Below are 24,224 nucleotides of genomic sequence, written 5' to 3'. Positions count from 1 at the left end.
ATTTCAATGACAAAAAGTGTCCCAATCATTTGATTTTGTAAACTATCCGATACACACAATAATAAAATAGGCTACTGTATAGTTATATAGTTATGTAGCAAAGTAGCAAAGTGCAAAATTGCTACTAAAATTTAGTTTGTGATCTAGTCAGAAGAAGACGCTGCGTGCGCTGCTTCAATGCATTACAGGCTCGTGACTCGTCAGAATGCAAAACGGAATTTAGCATTTGGTCACGCTACACCGCCACTTGCTGGAAAAAGTAGTTAGCTACAGGAAAAGCTACACTGTTTTAAAAGTAGCATCGCTACTGTAAAGCTACTGAAAAATTTAGTTATGCTAGTAGCGTCGCTACTTATAGCTAGCTACTCCCCAACACTGTCCATTGCGGAAATTTGTGCGACGGCCGGTTGGGTCCCGCCATCCACATTTGCTAGGTTTTATAACCTGGACGTCCCTGCCTTGCAGGCTAGGGTTCTTTCTGCATAACTGGCACGCATCTGCATACGCAGTACCGCTCTGAGCAGGAGTTTGGCGTAGCATGCTCAAACCCATCAGAGGCTTTACTTGTGCGCTCTCGGCCCTCATGGGTGCCGGGGCTGTGTAAGTCTTCTGGAACGATCACTCAGGCCGGGTGTGACCTCTGTGAGCTTAGCCCGTTCGCCTTGGAGGTGTTTACTATTCTTGTCTCCTTGGGCCCTGAGGTGCCTAGGGCAAGGATACACTTGTAGTCGTTCCTCTGCCATAGCACGGCATGATTGTACTGGTTCCCATAGCGTCTTAGCAGACGCAGTACGAGTTAAGTATCGATAGGGAACGTACTCGGTTACAAATGTAACCTCGGTTCCCTGAGATACGGGAACGAGTATTGCGTTGCTAGCCGTGCTATGCAGCTGCACGACTCAATCGTCGCTTCAGTCGAAGTAATCTGAATCCTATTGCGAAGTGCCCGCTTATATAGCCAGATGGCCCCGCCCATTCTGGCAGGCTTTGGCGGGCTTCGTGGTCATAGGTTCGTGCAGCACCACCAGAACCAATGGTCGTGCAGTTACAGTGCGTTATTGAAAAAGGCTTCAGTTCAGGAGAAAAAAGGACTTTTTCCCATAGTGTCTTAGCAGACGCAGTACTTGTTCCCGTATCTCAGGGAACCGAGGTTATGTTTGTAATTGAGTATGTTTCCTACCTATCAAAAGTTGCCCATGTTGAGTAAGCAGTGAAGAGAGATAAACAGTGTTTCATTCAAGTGCAAATTCCAGATTACTATATCAAACACGAGCATGCCCATGCAAGAAATCTACATGGCTATGATGACAATATGACCATGCTGATTTCAAAGTTCAGTACCGCAGTCCTTAAGTGTTGACATTATTTGCTGTGTCCTGTTTTATTTATTTTTTATTTTTTGGAATCAAAAGGAATTACATCTAACATCCAGCCTTACCAATCCAACACAGCATTAATAAAACATCACCCTGTAAATAAAACATGAATCATTGCTTATTTCACAACAAAGTGGTGTGTTTAGATCAGACACAAGCTCTTAGCTCTCTCCCCTCAGCACACATCCTCAACAGACTCCCAGAGCGTTTAACAAGCCATGGATCTGAAGGTTCACACAGCCACTAAAATCATCTGAACATGAGCTCCCTGGTCCAATGTAAACACACGCTGTCCTATTAGCACAGTCATGTTTTATAATTTATTAGGGCTGCACGATAAATCGCATGCGATTAGAGGACCTACAATAATGTACAGTATTTGAAAAATAATGTGTTTTTTGAACATTAAAGCATGTCGACATATTCTGTTACACCAAATACACAAAATAATGATCTTTAAAAAAGCATCATATGACCCCTTTAAGTCTTAGCATCAGAAAAATCCCTTAGTAATTTGTATTGAGTTTTTGGTGTCTTGGTATTTTAATGTCTCCCTCTGGTTTGTACTATGTTAATTAATTAATTATTTGGATGATGAGTCAAAAATTATGTTATATGAAAGATGAGAAATCACACAGGAAAATCATAATCCAACAAACATCATTACAGACAAAATACTAGCATGCTACTCTTTTGCTACTAATTCTGCCATATGGAATAGCATACTACTCTGTTGAAAAAACAGCATATGCTGGTTAGGTACATTTTGAAGCATGGCAGCTTGTTTTGAGCTGGTTTAAGCTGGTCATGTGCTGGTCCTAAGCTGGTCATAAGCAACTAGTTCCAGCTTAAACCAGCTCATGACCAACTAAGGACCAGCTTAAACCAGCTGCCATGCTTCAAAACATACCTAAACAGCATATGCTGTTTTTTCAACAGGGTAGTAGAATATAGCATAGGCCTATGTAGCATATTAACATGCTACTCTTACTATTTCTGTGTATACTATGGAATAGCATACTAACATATATAACATATCATGAATACTGGAATATGTTGCATACTAGCATGCTACTCTTACTATTTCTACTACAGGTGCATCTCAATACACAATTAAAAGATCCAAAGACTTAAATTACTTCAGTCTGTGTGCATTGAATTTATTTAATACACAAGTTTCACAATTTGAGTTGAATTACTGAAATAAATGAACTTTTCCACGACATTCTAATTTATTGAGATGCACCTGTATATGGAATAGCATAGCATATATAGCAAAACATAGCATATGTACTACCATATATAGCATACAAGCATGCAAATTTGACTATTTCTGTCATATGGAATATCATTCTAGCATAGCATATATCATACAAGAATGCTATTCTTTCTATTTCTGCTACATGGAATCGCATAGGCTACTAGCATACTAACAAACTAGCCTGTATTTCATAGGATTACACAGAATTTCTATCTAACAAAAAGTAATAATTACAGATCATTTGACTGACATAATTCTAAATATTAATTTCTGCTCTATACCTTCAAAGATTTGGTAGCCTACTACTAAGGCAGTCTTTTTAAGTACACCGACTCCCATAAATGGCGTAACGGCATCCAGTCAGAGTGTACATGACTATTTCAGGCAGTTCTTGCATTTTTTGTTGGCAATACACATCAGACCTTGAGTGAACAGACTGTGGGCGGTCTGTGGGTGTTCTGTCTGAGTCTTAGATTAGGACTATTGTTAAGTAGAAAGACAAAAAAGGATGATCCAGGAACATGTCCAACTTGAGTAAATCACGTTAATCCACGAGTGACGTACAGTATGTGTGTGGTTGTATGTGTGTATGAATGGAAGTGAGAAAGAAAGACAAAGCATTTGTCATACTACTGTTTTTTTGCTTTTAAAAACACTGGCCTTACCAAGGTTACCTCCAATCTATCAGTGAATGACTCACTCTCTAGTGACATTTATGCTAGCACACAAACACACATCCACACTCCTGTGACTCACAGTGTAATAGTGAGGGGGAGGCACAGGAGGACAGCACATAATACATCACAGCACTGGGTGAAAACACACAATGGATACTTTGCAAGATGAGCACTGGACCATAAGGGGCATGTGGGTGTTACTTCAACTACAGACACTTCTAATGTCTCAGAGGTTGATTTGGTAACACTTTATAATAACGTTCAGTTGTAAGTCATTTATAAGTGATTAGTTAATGATGAACTAATCATTCACAAAACATTCATAAGCGATTAATACGTGATATGCTAACAATTTGTGTATGTTTTGTTAATTCATTTACAAGTCATTTACAAGTAATTAGTTAATGATGAACTAATCATTTACAAAACATGACTATGCGTTCATAAATGATTAATAAGTGATATGTTAATATTTTTATCTATGTTTTGTAGATTAAGTTATAAATTATTTACAAGTGATTAGATGATGATTAACTAATCATTTACAAAACATGACTATACGTTCACAAATGATTATTAAGTAATATGCTAACGATTTTCAAATCTGCCGTAAGTTATCTTAAAAAAAATAGCATCATGAAATAATTAAACAGATCCTTAGTAAATGGTTAATACGCTGAAAAAAATTATACAAATTTTTTTTTTTAAATAAGTGGTTGCAAACAATTTATTTTAGCTACATTTAAATAAAAAAAAATGTTGAAAGTTAGTCAACTAAATTTGTTTATTTAAATGTAGCTAAAATAAATTGATTGCAACAACTTAAAATTTTTTAGTAAATTCATTGAATCATTTTATTCAGTATAGCTACTAGTTAAGTTACTATTATTAATCACTTATAAATCGTTGAAATGTCATCATTGTACTATTGTCTCAAACATTTGTTAATCATGAACAAATGATGATTATAACCCATTAGTAAATGATCAGTATAATTTATGTATGTTTCGTTAAAGTTGTAAGCTAGTCTGTTAAAAAGCCCAAAAATGCAATTATGCTAAAACTATAGCTTTGTAAATGATTTACTAATGTGTTTGCACAACAGGGTTTGAACACTTTGTAATGTGTACTGCAATGTAAGGGCTGACTGGTGAGGGTGTAGACAGATGACTTCTCTGACACACATGGAGAATTTTAATGCTGTGAGATAATAATACAATGTTGACATTTCAATGATTTATAAGTGATTAATAATATATTAACTAGTAACTTATTAACCATCTACTAAGGATCTGTTTAATTATTTCATGATCCTATTTTTTTAAGATAACTTACGACAGATTTGTAAATCGTTAGCATACTAAATAATCATTTGTGAACGTAGTCATGTTTTCTAAATGATTAGTTCATCATTATCTAATCACTTGTAAATTATTTATAACTTAATCTACAAAACATAGATAAAAATATTACATATCACTTATGAATCATTTATGAACACAGTTATGTTTTGTAAATGATTAGTTCATCATTAACTAATCACTTATAAATGACTTACAACTGAACGTTATTATAAAGTGTTACCGATTTTTATTAAAACTGATATTAACTATTGCCATTACGCCAGTCTATAGTGTCACATGATCCTGCAGAAATCATTATAATGTGCTGATTTGTTAAAGGGGTCATATGATGTTGCTAAAAAAGAACATTATTTTGTGTATTTGGTGTAATGAAATGTGTTTATGCAGTTTAAGGTTAAAAAAACACATTATTTTCCACATACCAGGGTTCGTACACATTTTTACCAATAAATTTCCATGACTTTTCCATGACTTTTGAGACAATATTCATGACCTAAATGTTCCATTATTTTACAATAAGAATAAAAATCTGTTCAAATTATCATAGCATATGTTAACTAAAATGAATGACTATTAATGCTACTCGTTTGCTTTCTTGTTTTAGTAATAAGTACAAGCTGCAACTGCGCCAGACGTTACTCCACATTTCACATATCACATCACTGAATATTATCATTTATTTAACTGTGTGGCCAGGATGGCCATTTAGGGTGTGAAAACTTTGTAATGTGTACTGCAATGGAAGGGCTGACTGGTGAGGGTGTAGACAGATGACTTCTCTGACACACATGGAGAATTTTAATGCTGTGAGATAATAATACAATGTTGACATTTCAATGATTTATAAGTGATTAATAATATATTAACTAGTAACTTATTAACCATCTACTAAGGATCTGTTTAATTATTTCATGATCCTATTTTTTTAAGATAACTTACGACAGATTTGTAAATCGTTAGCATACTAAATAATCATTTGTGAACGTAGTCATGTTTTCTAAATGATTAGTTCATCATTATCTAATCACTTGTAAATTATTTATAACTTAATCTACAAAACATAGATAAAAATATTACATATCACTTATGAATCATTTATGAACACAGTTATGTTTTGTAAATGATTAGTTCATCATTAACTAATCACTTATAAATGACTTACAACTGAACGTTATTATAAAGTGTTACCGATTTTTATTAAAACTGATATTAACTATTGCCATTACGCCAGTCTATAGTGTCACATGATCCTGCAGAAATCATTATAATGTGCTGATTTGTTAAAGGGGTCATATGATGTTGCTAAAAAAGAACATTATTTTGTGTATTTGGTGTAATGAAATGTGTTTATGCAGTTTAAGGTTAAAAAAACACATTATTTTCCACATACCAGGGTTCGTACACATTTTTACCAATAAATTTCCATGACTTTTCCATGACTTTTGAGACAATATTCATGACCTAAATGTTCCATTATTTTACAATAAGAATAAAAATCTGTTCAAATTATCATAGCATATGTTAACTAAAATGAATGACTATTAATGCTACTCGTTTGCTTTCTTGTTTTAGTAATAAGTACAAGCTGCAACTGCGCCAGACGTTACTCCACATTTCACATATCACATCACTGAATATTATCATTTATTTAACTGTGTGGCCAGGATGGCCATTTTGGTGTCATTTTGTGTGTATTTTTGCTGCTTAAATGCAACAAGCTGCGCTTTAGAGCCCTGCATTTCAGCCCGAGCCCAACGGCCCCAACTTATTTATGGCTTCGGGACAATTTTCACGTCATAGCTCAGACACGGGCCAGGCATCAGGCTTGCTTCCTCCTTATTTTTATATTTTAGATATCCATCAATTATTATGGTGATGACAAAGATTTGCCGCGCTGGTGGAAACAACACGAGACCGTGCTACTGCGACTGTCAAGAGTGGCTCGGACGGTGTTTAGTGTCCAGCAGCAGCGAGTGCTGGAAGAGTTCCATGTTAAAGCGCACGCAAAGCTTGCCGCAAAACGCCAGCAAGTAATTACCGTGATGAATGCCCCAGGCAGGGGAAATAGAATATTCGCAGGGTTTCGGTTCATTTTTGTGAAGCGCTCCTGCTCAAGACCGAGACAGCAGAAAGCGTATCCTGTTTGTTTTCTAAAAAAGCACAACGTATGCTGATATTGTGAGTGCACACAAATAAAAGTAGACCCTTAACAGTCCCGAATGATGTATTACTCTTACCTTTATGAGCAAAAATGACGGTTGTTTCCACTGTTATAAGAAATAAATGCAAGTGATCGTGCTGGCGACTCCATGTCCTGCAAAGTGTGCTTTAGCTTCTCTGCACAAACGATTGGATACGCGCCTAATAGCACACATTTATCTAGGTTAACCATTTAAACTAACATTGTTTTTTTAAAGCATTTTATATAGGCCTATAGATTTTATTTTAGTCAAGTGGTGATGATTTGAGAAGGCTAAATTGATCAAACATAGGCTATGATTAACTCACTGTCTGCCACTGGCCACTTTTATAAAGAATATCTCTTTGGGTTTGAGACTTTAATCTTTGCAACTTTAGGGATCTTGTCTATTCACGAACAGCTTGTAACACTCCAAAGAGAAAGGAAAACTTGAAATCGCATCATATGACCCCTTTCAATCTTAAACTATAAAAATTCATCATAAAATAAAAATCCATATATACATTTTGAAAACTATAATAATCTGAACAAACACTCAAATGTTCATAAACCATTTCAATATTTATTGGAAAAATTATTTTATATTATACATTTTTACATAAATTTGACATTGCCATTTGTGTCATTTACAATAAATGTCCTCCAAAGTGTTGACAAAATTTGGTTAATTTTTTAAACAATTATTATTTATTATATATGATTTATTTATTTTAATTTTTTTAGAGATTATTTACAATCACAGTGTAATTTAGAAGAAAAGTAAAAAAAATATTTGATTGTGTGTGTTTAGGATGCACAGATGAAAGCAGAGTTAAAATTGATGAACTTTAAGTCAATGCAGCCTATAGTTGATGAAACACTCAGTTAAAGTGTGTGTGTGTGTGTGTGTGTGTTTGGTCCCTATGAGGAAACAAGCTTATAAATCATAGCCTATAATAGCTATGCTAAATATTAAATCATACAGAATGATTAGTTATATATATATATATTTGAGATAATCAACTATTTAAGCTATTTAAAGCTAAGCTATTTCAATATTAAATCATATATAATGATAGTTTTTAAAAAACTTAAAATGCAAAATGCAATGTTTTGTGTTATGGGTAGGGTTAGGGTAAGCGGATACAGTTTTTACAGTATATTAGGTCTATGGAATGTCCCCATAAAACATGGAAACCAAACATCTGTGAGTGTGTGTGTACTGATCAATGTCACATACAGCGTCTATAGTATGTGTGTGTGTGTGTGTGTGTGTGTGTACATGCAGTGTCTGGGTCAGAGAGGTGTAATTAGCTGGAGCAGCATCTCTCTGTTGATGGAGTCTAACCAGGACTAATGCAGACGGAAAGGTCTGACCTCTTCCTTCACATAGAAACAGGAAAGGTGTTTGCAATGAAAGCAATTTGAAAAACCAGTGATAGAGAGTCCAGCAAAAAAGTGAACACTTTAATGAACATCCATTACGTAACGGAGTGAATGCTGCTGTAAAGAAAGATGGAGAGGTGTGAAGATGAGGAGAGTGACAGGACACTAGGACTGCATAAAAAGACTGAGAACATGAATAAACGAAGAATGTAAAATGGAAAAGGCATATGCAAAAGTTCTTTGTTATTCTGCAGTAGATAAATTAGTTTGACAAGCTAGGGCTTGCACATGGAATGATTAACCTTGCAATAATTGCTTCCTCTGTTTCGGTGCTAAAAAATTACTTTCATTACAAAATTACATGCGCTGCCATCTGCTAATTTAAAACAACATTCAGAGATGGATGGCTGGTGGAGTTTTTCTCTGACACAGAAGTACATCGCAGTTTCTGTTTGAAAAGATATAATAAAATATTTACAAAAATGTGAGGGGTGTACTCACTTCTGTGAGATACTGTATATATATACACACAGTATATATATGTGTGTGTGTGTGTGTGTGTGTTGAATATAAATGTTGAATAAAGTCATTATTTTAGTTTTCTTTGCACACAAAAGTATTCTCGTAGCTTCGTAAAATTACGGTTGAACAACTGATGTCACATTGACTATTTTAACGATGTCCTTACTACATTTCTGGGCCTGGGAGCATTTCAGTTACATTGCTGTCTATGGAGGGTCAGAAAGCTCTCGGATTTCATAAAAGATCTTAATTTGTGTTCCGAAGATGAACAAAGGTCTTATGGGTTTGGAACGACATGAGGGTGAGTATAATGACAGAATGTTCATTTTTGGGTGAACTATTCCTTTAAATATGCACATGTGTCAAAGATTTAAGTTCTTCAGGATAGCATAATATTTTCAGCGAGTATATTTTTGATATATACATATATTGTTTTAGAGATAATTAACCCATTAAGCTATTTAAAGCTGAGCAAGGTTAAAAGTATGTGTGGGCAGGACTGGGAAAAGGTGTAGGGGTTGCTAGGTATTAGGATGTATTATCACTCTTAAAGGGGTCATATGATGCGATTTCAATTTTTCCTTTCTCTTTGGAGTGTTACAAGCTCTTGGTGCATAAAGAAGATCTGTAAAGTTGCAAAGACCAAAGTCCCAAACTCGCTTTTTCAGACCGATGAGTTTTGTAAAAATCGACGCGTTTCAGAAAGGCGGGGCATAGAGGAGAAACAATAATGTACAGTATGTGGAAAATAATGTGTTTTTTTAGCCTTAAACCGCATAAACACATTTCATTACACCAAATACACAAAATAATGTTCTTTTTAGCAGCATAATATGACCCCTTTAAATTACTTTATGATTTATGATGAAGCCGATCTCTATTCATTAGCTCATTGAGAAATTGACGGTGGAAGTGGAATTTATGTGGTAAACATTCTAAATTAAAAGTCTTTGGAATGTTTAAGCAGCCTGTGACTTTCCTAAAGTTCGACATAGCTGTGACATTAATAAATCACATGGAAAGATCCATCCTGCCCACTGTGATCCTTGAACTGTCTGCAAGTCTCTCACATTAGAGCTGCAGATACTGAGATCTCAAATGGCCTCGACAGATTGCATGGGTTTACAGCTTATCTTCCCATCCATCATTCAATATTACAACATAACCTCACCTCCGGAGACAACGAGCAAAGCTGGCATCTGCAGTATGAGGCTGCAACAGTGTTGACTGCCACAAGTGAAACAAATTGGAGAAGATGCTATAGTTTCGTAGCTGATCCCATCCCAGTGCACCAAGTTTTAACATGTGCAAATGACACAAAAGCTAATGTATGACTTGCATTATAGTGCACAACATTTATATTACACAAGTCATATGAACTACTTTGTACATTTATGCTGCTTTTTGTTCTTTATGAAGCTTAACAGGCCAAGACAGCCTGAACATTTTGCAAATCATCTCCTAATATGCTTTTATTTATAAAAGGGATATTATTATTAACAACAACAATTGTTTTGGGTCATTACTTTACAACACTGACAGAACTGAAAAGAATGTGATTTTTTGTATATTTTTTGTATGTCTCATTTTGAATCTTTGTATAAAGTATATTTGTATGCATCCGCAGAATGCTGGAGCATATATTATGGTGTATATATTAAAATATATTAAGTTATATAAAATATTATATATTTGTGTTGTAGTGTATTTGTGTATAAATCTTTTCTCAACTAAGCATCCAAAAAGGCCTAATCAATCAAACCAGGATGTCCACCAATCTCTTGGTGGAACACAGATTTGTGGATGTCTGTCAGGATGGTAATCAATTCTACAACATTCTATACTTGCTGGTTTTGGCCATCTAATCTTTTGTGGTGCTTTGCACAGCCATGTGACGTTCTACAGTACACAGAAGAATGGAAATCTGCATGTGTGGCAGAAGCTTTAAATGAGTTCCAGTTCACTACTGCACACAAGGCCCATTCCAATCTAAGGAACATCCGAAAATAGGACACAGTAGCAGACATCAGCATTACTGCTTTGCTGGGTGCACACATGCAGCAGAGCAGAGACGTGTCCACTCCACATGATGAGCACCCAGTGGAAAATTGAACAAGCTTCCCTGTAGCGAGAACCACATACTAAACACTGGTTCAACGGTAATAAACTAGGCACTGAGTCAAGCAGAAAATGCAAAAGGAATGTGCAGGGAAAAGGGCTATTCTGGGTGTTTAGCCAAAGCATTGATTAGCACAGTGCTTTGCTGAGATACTCAATAACTGGCAAGTCTGGCGGTTTCCATGTAAACACTGTAAAGATGTAAACACTGTTCTTTTGGTAATGAACCTTTAAATCCTCCCTTGACCCCTCAGAATTCCATAATTGTGTGTTTAATCTCTGTCACATTAATTGGTCCGGGACACCAGCTAAAATTAGTATTCTGCAGTGGGCTACAACTTTAGCCTTGAGACAAAAGTCTAACAAGCTATTACATAAGATGCAGAAACCTTCTGAGACAAGATTACACCTGGCGCTAACATCCGTATAAGGGAAGAGTAAAATAAAATAAAAAATAAATAAATAAATTTATTCAGCAAGGAGGCATTAAATCAATTTGTGAAAAAAATACAGTAAAGACATTTATAAAGTTACAAAGGATTTCAATTTCAAATAGATGCTTTTCTTTTGTACTTTATATTTATCAAAGAATTCCAAAAATAAATCATAAGCAACACAACAGTTTTCAACACTGAAAAGCTTCCTGAGCACCAAATCATATTAGAATGATTTCTGGATTCATGTAACAGTGAAGACTGGAGTAATGACTGAGGAAAATTCAACTTTGCCATTTTAAAATATATTAAAGAATAACAATAATATTTCACAATATCATTTTTACTGTATTTTTGATTAAATAATTGCAGCCTTGGTGAGCATAAGAGACTTCAAAACATTCATTTTGTGAACGGTAGTGATTTTTGAAGTATTTTTTAACAAATGACATTATTGAACAAATGAACAATATCATTTTTACTGTATTTTTGATTAAATAATTGCAGCCTTGGTGAGCATAAGAGACTTCAAAACATTCATTTTGTGAACGGTAGTGATTTTTGAAGTATTTTTTAACAAATGACATGCATTATTTATTCATAAATACCTCTATGCGTTAGACTTTATTTTAAGGTGTCCTTGTTACAGTGCATTATACATTTAAGTAATGAGTGATTTTAATTAACTAAATGTCCTTACTATAGGATTAGGGTTTGTCTTAGGGTTACTTGCATGTAATTATGCATAATGTATTGTTATTATAATAGTAATGTTACATGTTACATGTGTAACAAGGACACCTTAAAATAAAGTGTTACCCCATTATGCATATCAATATCAATAAATATGTCATTTTACAACCTGAACAAACTGTGCCTTGCGAAATGAACCGATATTTTAAGAGATGTACTGATCTTGACACACATGAGTGTCTGCTGGGGACCTCTCTATGATGTCACTTCCTGTTTCAAAACAAACATAAACTGCTTCACTGCATTTTTCCTAGTAAATAATGATAAAAGATGTTTAAAAAAAAAAAAAAATCTCCCCAGAATTGTAGCCTTTTAATGAGGTTTTGATATTATAATATTAGAATCTGTACCAAGCTGATATATTGACAGAACACATCTGAGATGCATGTAAATACCAGATGTACTGATGGCAATCTGTCTCTGTTGACCACTTGTGATCTGATCAGGTTTAACTGGAATACCAGGTTTAAACAGAGACAACATGATCTAAAACTACAAAATCTCTCTGACTAAGAAAAAAAAAAATCTGCCAAAGTCTCTTTTCACATTTTAGCTGTTGACATGCTAACAGTGTGAGACGCTAAATAAAATCGCTCTTTGACAGTCACACAAAGCATTATTTTAAGCTATAAATGTGAACAAAACCAAAAAAATGAATCCAACCAATGAATAAATTCCACTGGTGTCTCTTTGGGAGCCGTGGTCTTTAAAGTTAGGGATCCTCCAGAGGATTGTGGGCCGCTTTGGACACTTCCTGTGTTGAGGGAGGGGCAGGGTGGTGCAGATGTGAGCTCATAGATAAGGCGGGAACCATAACACCCTCTGATAATAGCTTCCTGTTTGTGTGATTTAGGTTGCGTTGGTCCTCTGTAATGCCTCTGAACTTTCAGATGTTTATCCAATCAGGAGTGCGGACAAGCGAGATGCACTTGGCACTGAAGGAATCAATTTGTTTACCGAATACATCAAGTCTGTCATTTACTGGGGCACTAACAAATTACTTTGGCTGCACAGGAAGTAAACACTTTAAACAGGAAATTCTTAGCACATAAGTAATGTCACTGGGCTACTGCTGCTCAAAATAGTTGTGACAATGAAATAATGGCCGTTGCAGTGAAACATTCTGCCTTTGGGACTTTTGAAGGAGCAATCCTTTTGAATTCCAGTTTAGGATGTTATTTGGCAAAAGCCATTTTATTCAAACAGCCTCACAATGCCATCTGCACTTCAGGGAGAACAGCAATCACACCATAACTTCATGAGAAAGCCATCAGCTAAATTCAGTTTACTTTAAACAAATGGTGCCATCTCTACAGATGAGCTGATGAACAGATAGACACGAAAGACACAAACAAACTGACAGTGAAACAAAGAAAATTTATCTTGTTATCAGTACTATTTAGTTCCAAAACTAACTATGACTCATGTACTGCTCTTGTTACATAACTAACTAATTAACAGGCAGGTTTGGCAAGGTCCTTATTAATTTCTGCGGCAAGTTGCTTTGGCAGGAAACTGCCAACTTAAATGCAATGTGTATAAGGGGATAAATGTTTAAACTGGCAAAGCTTAAACGAGTTTAGCTTAAACACAGATATCAGCGTGTGCTGTTCAGGTCTCACCTGTGCGCGCTCGCGCTATCAGCACCCGGGTGATGACGGAATACGTGCTCATATTCCAGCATACGGCATTCGCATTGAACAAGAGTGAATGGTTTGTCCACTTTTTTTTTTTTTTTCCATCGCTGTTGTTGTAATGTATTGGGAAGCCAGAATGTGCATTTATCAACAGAAACATATATTAGCCGAACCCTGTTTGTTTTACGTGTTATTTATAGCAATTTATATTTATATATTATTTATAGCAAACCATATTACAGATAACTGATTTTGATTTTAATATATTTTAAAATGTAATTTATTCCTGAGACAGCAAAGCTGAATTTTCCTAGTCATAGTCTTCAGTATCACATGATTCTGCAGAAATCATTCTAATATGCTGTGCTCAAGAAACATTTAATAATTAATGATTTTGAAAACAGTTGTGCTGCATTTTTCTTGATACTTTGACAGATATAAAGTTCAAAAGAACGGCATTTATTTGAAATAGAAATATTTTGTAACATTGTAAATGTCTTTACTGTCATTTAATGCATCCTTGCTAAATAAAAGTATTAATTTATTTAAAAAAAATAGTTGAATACTGCACAATAAATCAGATAAAACATGTCAAATTAGGTAAATGCATTAAAAAACACGATGGCGTTGAAAATATTTAATTAACGATGCACGTTAAATATTGCATGCGATTTATCGTGCAGCCCTAATGTACATGTATTTATACTTTACATATGAATTCTTATGATTACTAAACACTTCACATACAGTATATAGACTTATTTTAAAGCCACCTACAGAGACACCAGAACCACATTGTCCTTACAGCCCTCAGGTCATAAAGGGCTCAGCTGGGAAACACTCTGAACATTCATATAGAAAAATGACCTGAATCTTTCCAAGCACTGAAAACAGTTTTCTTCCCAGACAATTTTTTTTTTCTCCATTGACATCAGTTTGAACGAATGGCTAAAATATACCTGAGCCTGAAAAGTATATTTCACTGAAACTTTTTGACTGAGGTTTTGTTAACACTCGTGTTGGATTTTTCTGAGCATGACATCTAACAGAATTTGCTGTGATGAAATTTCTTTTTAAAGTTGTTCTACAAATGGAGGAAGCCTTCTCCATCCGACCTCATGTTCCTGATACATTTCACACTTTAATGTTGGATCTCAGCCAGACTGACATCAAGAGTGTGTCGCCAATACTAATGTTCTGCAAGTGTTCTGAGTAAAGAGACAAAATAAAAGACCAAGACAGTACAGCTGGGATGGGCAGAAGGTGTGCTGGTGTCCCAACAAGGGTTTTAAACTGGTTTAATTAGCAAGATTTTCTTGGTTAATCAACTTAATCAAAAAACATGCTGACCGACCCACAGAAACTACAACGGCTGTTATGTACAATATACTTTTTTAATACTGTGTAAGAAAAATAAGTAATGTAAGCTGTATTCAGTGAAAATGTGTTATATCTTTTTGTTTCCACAATAAATGTGAGTCTTTAGAATGCAGAATGTCACAATAATATTGCAACTAAAACTAAAACCATATGCATATTTTTTTACTTTGTTAAAAAAAAAACTGCGTTTGGTCTCGTACTGTATCGCGTACCTTGTCAGTGTCGTGCGCTTTGCTTGGCCATTTGTTGTGATAAACAGGAAAGTGTGTTCAAGCGCCAGCAAAACAGTGTAAAGAAATACTCTTTGTGAGATATATATATATATATATATATATATATGTATATGTGTATATATATATATATATATATATACACACACACCTTGCTACGTGTACTGCGTTAGGCTAACCAAGACTTGTCTTGTTGCTTTTGTTAGTTTTGACTGCTTTTATTGTCCTCATTTGTAAGTCGCTTTGGATAAAAGCGTCTGCTAAATGACTAAATAAATAAATAAAAAATAAATACTTGAAAACATTAACTTAAAATTAAATATAAAAATTTAAATGTATTTTTGTAATGTATATTAATGTAATGTTATTAATGTAAATGTATATTTTTATTTCAGCCAGCTGCCAAGGTGACATTTCTCATTTTTGTTTAGTTTAACTTAAAGTACTAAAATAACTAAAACTAAATAAACTAAAGCTAATTAATAAAAATTAATAAAAACTATACATACATTTAATAATAATACTAAAATTGACAAAAGTACATAAAATAATCCAAAGTTAAATTAAAATACAACATAATTATTATTAATAGTAAATCAATGATAAGAAAATAACAGTGGTTAACATGTCAACTTTTACAGCCCTAAAATGTTTTGTAATTATATTATTATTATTACATGGGACAGTAGGGTCCTTTGTAAACCACCATGACAAAACAGAGCTTTAAAAAACACTATCAGTATTAAAAGACTTTATTAACGTGAGACTTACTCAGGACCTGCAGGCTTCTCTTCATGGTATCATGTGGTCCGGCTCCTCCTCCACAGTGCTCATGGTTCTCTACAGGACAAAGGATAGTCGGGGGTTAATCATAATCTGATTATCAGGCTATTGCATTCCTGAACTTTTAATGAACTTTAATAACATAATGAACTTGGGTATTTTTAATTAAATAGGGTCATGATTTTTACATGTAAGGGAACCAGCCCAACACAGCAACATTAGCTCAGCCATATCTGTTGATTGTCTGTTCTCCCAAACGATAAAAGTCAATTTCTGAACACCAAAATGATAATTAAACACTTTAGTTTTAATACATAAATAGTTTAGCTCTGAAAATAATAAATCAGGTAGGCTAAAATTTATATGACCTGTCATTAAAATTCCAGCGTTATTCCCCTGTGTTCAGGCATTTGACATGAGCCGACACTTTCACAGTCTCAGGAAACTGTCACACTGCTAAATGCAAATGGACACGGACACATTTCTCTCAAGAGATAAGTGTCTATGAATGTGTGTGTGCTTTTCTGTGTGTGATTGTCAAGGTGTCAAAATTGTCACTCTCTCATCTTGTCCTTGGGGTACTGTGATGGAAACGCATCCCACCGCACAAGACATATTAAGTCGATAAAGTATGTGAAATTAGAGTTGAGCCCCCTTGGGTGAGGGGAAGTCTGAATCACATGCTAATCTAAAAGTCTCGCCAGCACAACCACATTGACCGTGATACACTGAGCAGCATTGATCCCTTTCCATACTCTTTTCATTAAGAGCTGACTGTCTTTCAGATAAGCACCGGATCAAATCGAGCCGTTTTTCAAGTAGAAACCAATCTAAATCTAAATAGCTTTTGATCAATGCTTTTTAACTTGTCAGTACTGATTTTGTAGGCTGCAGGAATAATTCTAAGCAAATATTAAATCTAAATTTATATGACAAGCAGCTAAGTCAAAAAAACAGCACTTCGAGTACCCACGGGGAAAACTCCGGCAAACAATATCCAGTGAATATTTGTGATGTGCTCTGGAGAACATCACAAGGTTTCTTTTTACATCGTGTTTTTGCAGTGTTGAGCAATGTAGCCATTAACAGACATATCTGTTGATTTCTTGATCGCAATTGCCAATCAGATGCGTTTAAGCTAGAATCCACTCACCTCTCAAAACACCAGAGGTTTTGTCCATTGCTGAGTTTTACAAGCTCGTGAATTCTCTCATAAGTATAACAAAACTTCATGAGATCGTAATAAACTAAGAGACAGCTTTTTACTGATTATAAAGGGAGTGCTCTTTGTGTGCTTTCTATAATCCATTCAGAATTTGTATAAAACTTTTGTTTTATACAATAAAACTGTGTTTGAGCAGTTTTCATTGTCAGTATCTCATATTTAGGCGATCGCACAGCACTTTGAAAGATGGCTGAAAGATGACTCTACATTAAAAAAAATTATCTTGGCAAAAGGGCAAATTTACTAAACACCTTTTTGTGCGGTAAAACCGTTTTCACAAATTCTACTTTTTGATACATTTAACTTAGAATGGAAATAATATACTTCATAAGTGCGAACTGAATGTAAAGTTTTAAACACTTAACTGCATGTTAATTGCAATTAAATGAAAATGTATTATAGTTTAAATCTGTATTAAAGCAAATTTACAGGGCTGACTTAAGTGGGACGCAAGTACATCTCATGTAATTTCATAATTACTTCTATTGAAATATAGTTAACGTGTATTTCCAAATGTGCAGACAAACATTTATGGTAAATGTAATATCGAATAACACACTACAGTGTGTTTTAATAAGTGTACTTCTTTAAAGTACAACAAAACATAAAACAGTAATTCCAAAATGTACTTTAAAATAAAATTGTATTATTTTTGATTATCATTACAGAGTGCACTTGTAAAGAAACAGTCAAGGAATTTTAATCTCTTTAAGTATACTTACAGTAAGTGGCATTTTATTTCATTAACATTACCTTATCTGCAAGTAAATTTTTTTTTAAATATACTTTTAAGATTCAAAGTATAGTGCACATTCAGTATAATTATTATTATTTTGTAACTTTCACCTATCAAACTGCATCACTTCTCAATGCAATTCACAACCAGGGGCAAATTATTATCTATCTATTATAACAGCCTGTACAATAGACGAGAGGTTATTAACCTGTTGCTCATTATGTTCATCTCATTACTGTTCAACACAGCCAGCCGAAAAAATTCAACCGTTGAGCTTCCTGACTTCTCAATCAATACAGATCATGACATCTCAATCAATAGACCCAAACAGTTTTTTTTTTCTTTAGTGTGTGCGCTCAGTAGTCTCTGCAACGTCATCAAGGCACCTGTGAGAATATCTGTGATTCACGACACGCTTTTCCAGTAAATGCAAGCGTGTGTGTGAGTTTGTGTAGGAAGAAAGTCCATTTGTGAGTCATGCCCACCTGCACCGGGAGGACAAGAGATCCGAGGCCTTTTTTAACAACAGCGATGAGGTCAGTAGAGTAAAAACTACAAGCACAAGACAAATCGAGAGGCCATGAAATGAACGTGTGGGCCAAACGAGTAAATCCTGAAAATAAGGCAAACTGACCGAGATGCAGCTCTGTGTAAATTTTAGATAGCATGCAGTGGCATTTGTACTTCTTTTCTAACAAACCACTGCATGGCAACTGGCACACGCAGAGACCCTGCTTCAGTCACCATAGCAACCCTAAGAGAAAATTATATTCAAATCTCGTCACAGGGACAACTGTGAGAACAACACAGAGAAAATCAAACTTGACGTAGAAATATTAGCCACGTGTGCTTTGAGCCCTTGAGCCAACAGACTGAGAAAACAGCCCCTCCTTTCCGAAGATGATGTTTGGTTTACGGTAATGATGACGGTTTGCCGACGTACCTCTAAATTGTCTGTCTGGAGGGACAAGGGCTTTGAGATGAGCCAAGGTCGGCTAAGATGGTGTAGTGAAATAAAGCTGTCAATGGATCCCCTCAGGCCACCACCGACAGGAATAAGAACGCTTCTACCTTTATGTTTGTCTCTATTTCACAGTTAGACTCCCAAAGCTGGAGGCGGAGAAATTGGCACGTCTGCTTGAGGGTAACTCATCAATTTTGAAGCTTAAATAAAGGTTTGTGAAGCAAAGATATATTCAAAACATGATTTCTACTTTTATATTGAAGGTTTTTCCACAAAAAAAAGTGCCACTGTAATTACTGGTTTTAGGAAATGGTACTGTGCGAATGCAATTAATTTTTTCTTTTACTATGGTTTACTGACAATACCTTGTTTTTTTTTACATTGTATATACCACAGTACTTAAATAATGTAGCCTAAAGTGTCTAAAATTTATTCTCACCAAATGTCATTTGTTAGTAGAAATGGCTTTGGTGACTAAATAAAATGGCTTGCCAATTGGACATTTTTTATTAAAGGAATTTGGACTGAGCAAGGAAACATTAAATTGATCAAAAGTGACAGTGAAGACATTTATAATGTTACAAAAGGTTTCTATTGCAAATAAATGGTGTTGTTTTGAAGTTTCTGTTTATGTTATATTCAAATGTTAAAGGAGAAGTTCACTTCCAGAATGAAAATGTCCTAATAATTTACTCACCCCCATGACATCCAAGATGTTCATGTCTTCAGTCGAAAAGAAATTAAGTGAACGTGCAAAGAAACTCAAATGCACTGTACAAAAAAAAAAGGTAAAACAATGATGTCGGGCAATTGTGAAGTTGGAGGAGAAAATGAGATGGAGTTTTTTAACCGAAGTACACAGAAGAAGAACTAACCACGCGTGACTTTTCCAATGTGACTACGCAATGCGTAGAGTGCAAGATGAGCATTTGTGGTTAAAAAGTATATACTTTTTTTTTTTTTAAGAAAATGACCAATCATTTAATTAGATAAGACACTAATTCCTCGGCTGGCATCGTGTTGAAGCTGTTAAAATGCAATTTGGACCTTCGGCCCATTGGGCACCACTGAAATCCACTATATGGAGAAAATTCCTGCAATGTTTTTCTCAAAAAACGTAATTTCTTTTCGACTGAAGAAAGAAAGACACAAACATTTTGGATGACATGGGGGTGGACAGTAGTGAAGTATTTTTACTCTGCTGTCAAAGTACTTTTGAAGTGTCAGTAATTTATCAGTGTTTTTCTTTAGAAAACTTTAATTCAAAGCATAATATTGTACTTTTCACTGCACTAGTACGTTTCATATTAAATATCATTTAATATTTAATTACATTAGAAATCTATTACTTTCTTACTTTACTTTTTACTTACTTCAAGTAAAAGTAATTCAAAGATTTACTTGAGTACAAGAAAGTACTACATTTTTAAATGTTCTTAAGTATTAAAGGTAAAAAAAAACACAACAACTTTAATTTATGAAATGTAGTGCAGTAAAAAGTATGACATTATGCTTTGGAATGTAGTGAAGTCAAGTTTTCCAAAGAAAAACACTCTGATAAACTACAGATACTTTTTAAATTTACTTGAGTAAAGTAAAAATACTTCACTACTCTCTACCTCTGGTAAATTATAAGGAATTTTTCATTCTGAAAGTGAACTACTTCTTTAAGCAGCACAACACTGATAATAAGAAATGTTTCTTGAGCACCAAATCGGTGTATGAATGATTTCTGAAGGATCATGTGACATTGAAGACTGGAGTAATGGAAATTTTACAATATATTAAAATAAATAAAAAACAGTTCCTGTAATAATACAAGAATGTTTCACAATATTATTGATTTTACTGTAATACTAATTCATCAAATAAATGTAACCAGGGTGAGCATATAAGAGACTTATTTTAAAAACATAAAAACACTTTTGAATAGTAGTGTATATTGAGTGACATGATTAAATTAAATTAAAGACTGACTACTGAAGAAAACATCTAACAATTCCAGTGTCAATAACTTTGACCTTTTGATTTTGATTTTAAAGAAAAACTTATTTTGCTTTTCATAACTCAATGTGGCAACGTGTAAGTTGAATATTCCTTGAATAAATTACCCAAAACAAAAACAATAGAGCATTGTAGTAATAACAACCATGTCACATGTTCACTTTCCAGGGAAGTTATAAAATGCATAACTTCAATGCAATTTTAGTGCGTTGATTTAAGCATCTGCATAAATGTAAATGTACATTTTCCAGGTAATAAATCAGGTCTTTACAGGAAACATGAATATAATTTGCTACAAATGAAGACAACACGAAACAGTATTTGTTACAGATTTCACTTATTATCCAGGAGGAAATGAAATAAGTCATCCTTATCACTCGGTATTTAATTGGATCTGGAAAATTTGACTTTGAAATAAGTTAATATTATATTTCCTTCCCTTGCCTACACATCAGTACAAAAGTGGTTTCCGTGGTGGGAAAGTTATTATATTTCTAAGAAATATTATGAAAACAAAGATTTTTTTTTCTTTATAATAACATGCGCTAGTGACTTGAGCATAATGACATAATTGAGAAAATAAAGAGGGTCAAGTTTGATTTCATGTTAATTTAACTGTACAACACAGTACATGAAGTCATGAGAGCATTTGCAAACTCAATTACAGTATGTGCTTGTTCTCTGTGAGGTCAAAGCGACTCTCTCATGGTATCTTGTTCACTATAGTCAAGTTGATTGACTGGGAATATTGACTGCACTCACTCACTAATTCGTTTACAAGGACTCATTAATCCAATTAAACCTGGACCACTCTCACATTCGCCGTGTATTACATGACATCATTTCCTCTGGGCTTCTGCAGAAGCTAACAAGGTCCTGTGTGTCTAAGATAAGACTGTGTTGCTACTTTAAGAAAGACACAGGAGCAATTCACAGATTTGCATTTTATCTGAGCTCCTGAAAATGCTGTTTGCAAATACTGAAAATAAAACAATTACAGACATAATCGATATTAGATAACAGCAGCTGGTGTTAATTTTTTCTGTTAAAGAAAATATTTATAGCCTGTTTGAAACTTTATATAATTATAATTCCAGTCGAGTGAATAAAGGCCAGTTTAGCCCCAAACACAGGCTACCTTACACAAGTACTGTATGTAAATGCTTATTCTTCTAGCTAGAAATAATCGAACAGAGTAAAATCATCTTGAAAACATTCTGTTATAGTCGTCGCCGATAGCCTCGTGGGCAGCGCGTCGACATGTAGCGCCATTGCGCTTCGGGCGTCCCGTGTTCGAGTCCCGGCTCATGGACCTTTCCCGATCCCATTCCCCCTCTCTCCCACTTCGCTTCCTGTCTCACTACTATCCTATCAATAAAAGGCAAAAACACCAAAAAATAAATCTCTAAAAAAAAAACATTCTGTTATAATTAAACTAACTTCGGGATGAGGTTTAAAGTATCCCAAGAGGGTTAAAACGATGCCTGAAGAGGGAGAACTGGACTGTTTCTCTGATGGTGATTAGCATGCAGCACTGATAAGGTATGTAGAGACTCAGAGCGCCTGCACATGTGTTTCCTGTTTCCGAGTGTGTTCCGAGCAATCAAGCATGTGGAATGTCACACAAGCTCCAGTATCACTGATAACCCAGCAGTGACCTCTCAGAACATATTCAAACAGATGTTTGGCATTTAATTATGCTGTCATCATGTGTCATACCCTAGCTCTCATTCCATGAGAAAAGGTCATGAAAAATGACTGAATTGCCTCCCTAATGCAAGAGAATATATTACCAATAACAAGATTGGTCTAAATACGTCTAAAATAATTTTTCATATTCTTAAAAAGGCATACTATAAAATAAATGAAGTTTTTCTTGAACTTTTCATATACTCTTTCCCCAGTCCATGAAGATAATTCCTTTAAACTAGGATGCAAAAATGTTTTCCAAACTAGGGATGCACTGATATTAAAACTCTTGTACATATGATAAGCTGATAATTATTTTCATGGATTGCATTTTCTATACCTTTTGTCTAAATAAATTTAAAAAATAGTTTAAATGCTACAAGTGAATTTAGGCCTCAGAACACTACAATGTAAAGTATGAAAAAGTTTTTATTTTCATTAAAACATTTCTTTTTAAATTCGCAAAACATTACATTTAACAGTTTTATGAAATTATTAGTGTTTTTAAAGAGTAACCATCCAATACAAATATAAACATTTTGAAAGAAATCTCTTATGCTCACTAAGGCTGCATTTATTTGATCAAAAATACAGTAAAAACCAATAATGTGAAATATATTGCAATTTAAAACATCTGTTTTTTGTTTTTTTTTTCCATTTAGGATTTATTTTAAAATGTAATATATTCCTGTGTCATTACTCCAGTCTCCAGTGTCACATGATCCTTGAGAAATCATTCTAATGTGATTTGGTGCTCAAGAAACATTTCTTATTATTATCGATATTGAATACAATTGTGCTGCTTAAAATGTTTGTGGAAGTATTTTTTCAGGTTTCTTTAATAAACAAAGTTCAAAAACTCATTAAAAACACATGAAAAAAACTGTTAATTTGAAATAAAAGTATTTTTCTCGCTGAATAAAAATATTCATTTCTTTTTTAATGGTAATGGTAATGTGTGTATATTCACATCTTACAATAATCTTATGACCTGATAATAACATAATTCACATCTGATCATGTCTCCATGTCATAAGGACGTAGAGTTTGATGAGCATCAGGTATGAAAACCAATGAGTAAAACTATGACCACATAACAATCTTCTGCATCATCAGTATTCAGTGCCTTTGCTGACCTGATTCAATAAAAGCGCCATGTTCCTATCCATGTCATGAGATTAAAAATTAATATATGTAAAAATGAATCATCAGCAGGCTAGACAATAACACCTCCCCTACGAGCAGCACTGTGTGGGTACCAGTGTGGACGGTGTTCTGCTGAATCACGACTGGTTCTCCAGCAGCCCTGATGGCACGATGAATTGCAGCTGCTGCATCACTCTCCCCGGCCCCCGGGAGACGTGTAATCAATCAGAGCCGCAGCTACATGGGCCGTCACAGCTGCAGGGCTCTGCACCAGGCCATTAAAAGTGCATTACCTTCCCAGCATGCCTTTCACGTCTCCCACGAGTCAGTCTCTAACAGAACACAAAGCCAAAGGCCCCT

At 34.6% G+C, this 24,224-nt stretch overlaps 1 protein-coding gene across 4 annotated transcripts in view; it reads right to left on the bottom strand.

The window, feature by feature from the left end:
- Positions 1-24,224, bottom strand: part of LOC107748299 (transmembrane protein 108-like) — an 81,781-nt gene that overhangs the window by 15,007 nt on the left and 42,550 nt on the right. For all 4 annotated transcript variants that reach the window (XM_016563039.1, XM_016563040.1, XM_016563041.1 and 1 more), the window contains one exon: positions 16,089-16,157. In XM_016563039.1, the coding sequence (XP_016418525.1) occupies positions 16,089-16,113 (25 nt within the window). In that variant the 5' untranslated portion in view covers positions 16,114-16,157. The remainder of the gene's footprint in view (positions 1-16,088; positions 16,158-24,224) is intronic.

The sequence above is a fragment of the Sinocyclocheilus rhinocerous genome, unplaced genomic scaffold (assembly GCF_001515625.1).
Source record: "Sinocyclocheilus rhinocerous isolate Xijiao unplaced genomic scaffold, SAMN03320098_v1.1 scaffold1762, whole genome shotgun sequence".
NCBI classification, from domain to species: Eukaryota; Metazoa; Chordata; class Actinopteri; order Cypriniformes; family Cyprinidae; genus Sinocyclocheilus; species Sinocyclocheilus rhinocerous.
Note: the sequence above shows the minus strand (reverse complement) of the source record. Positions and strands in the feature narration are given on the sequence as shown.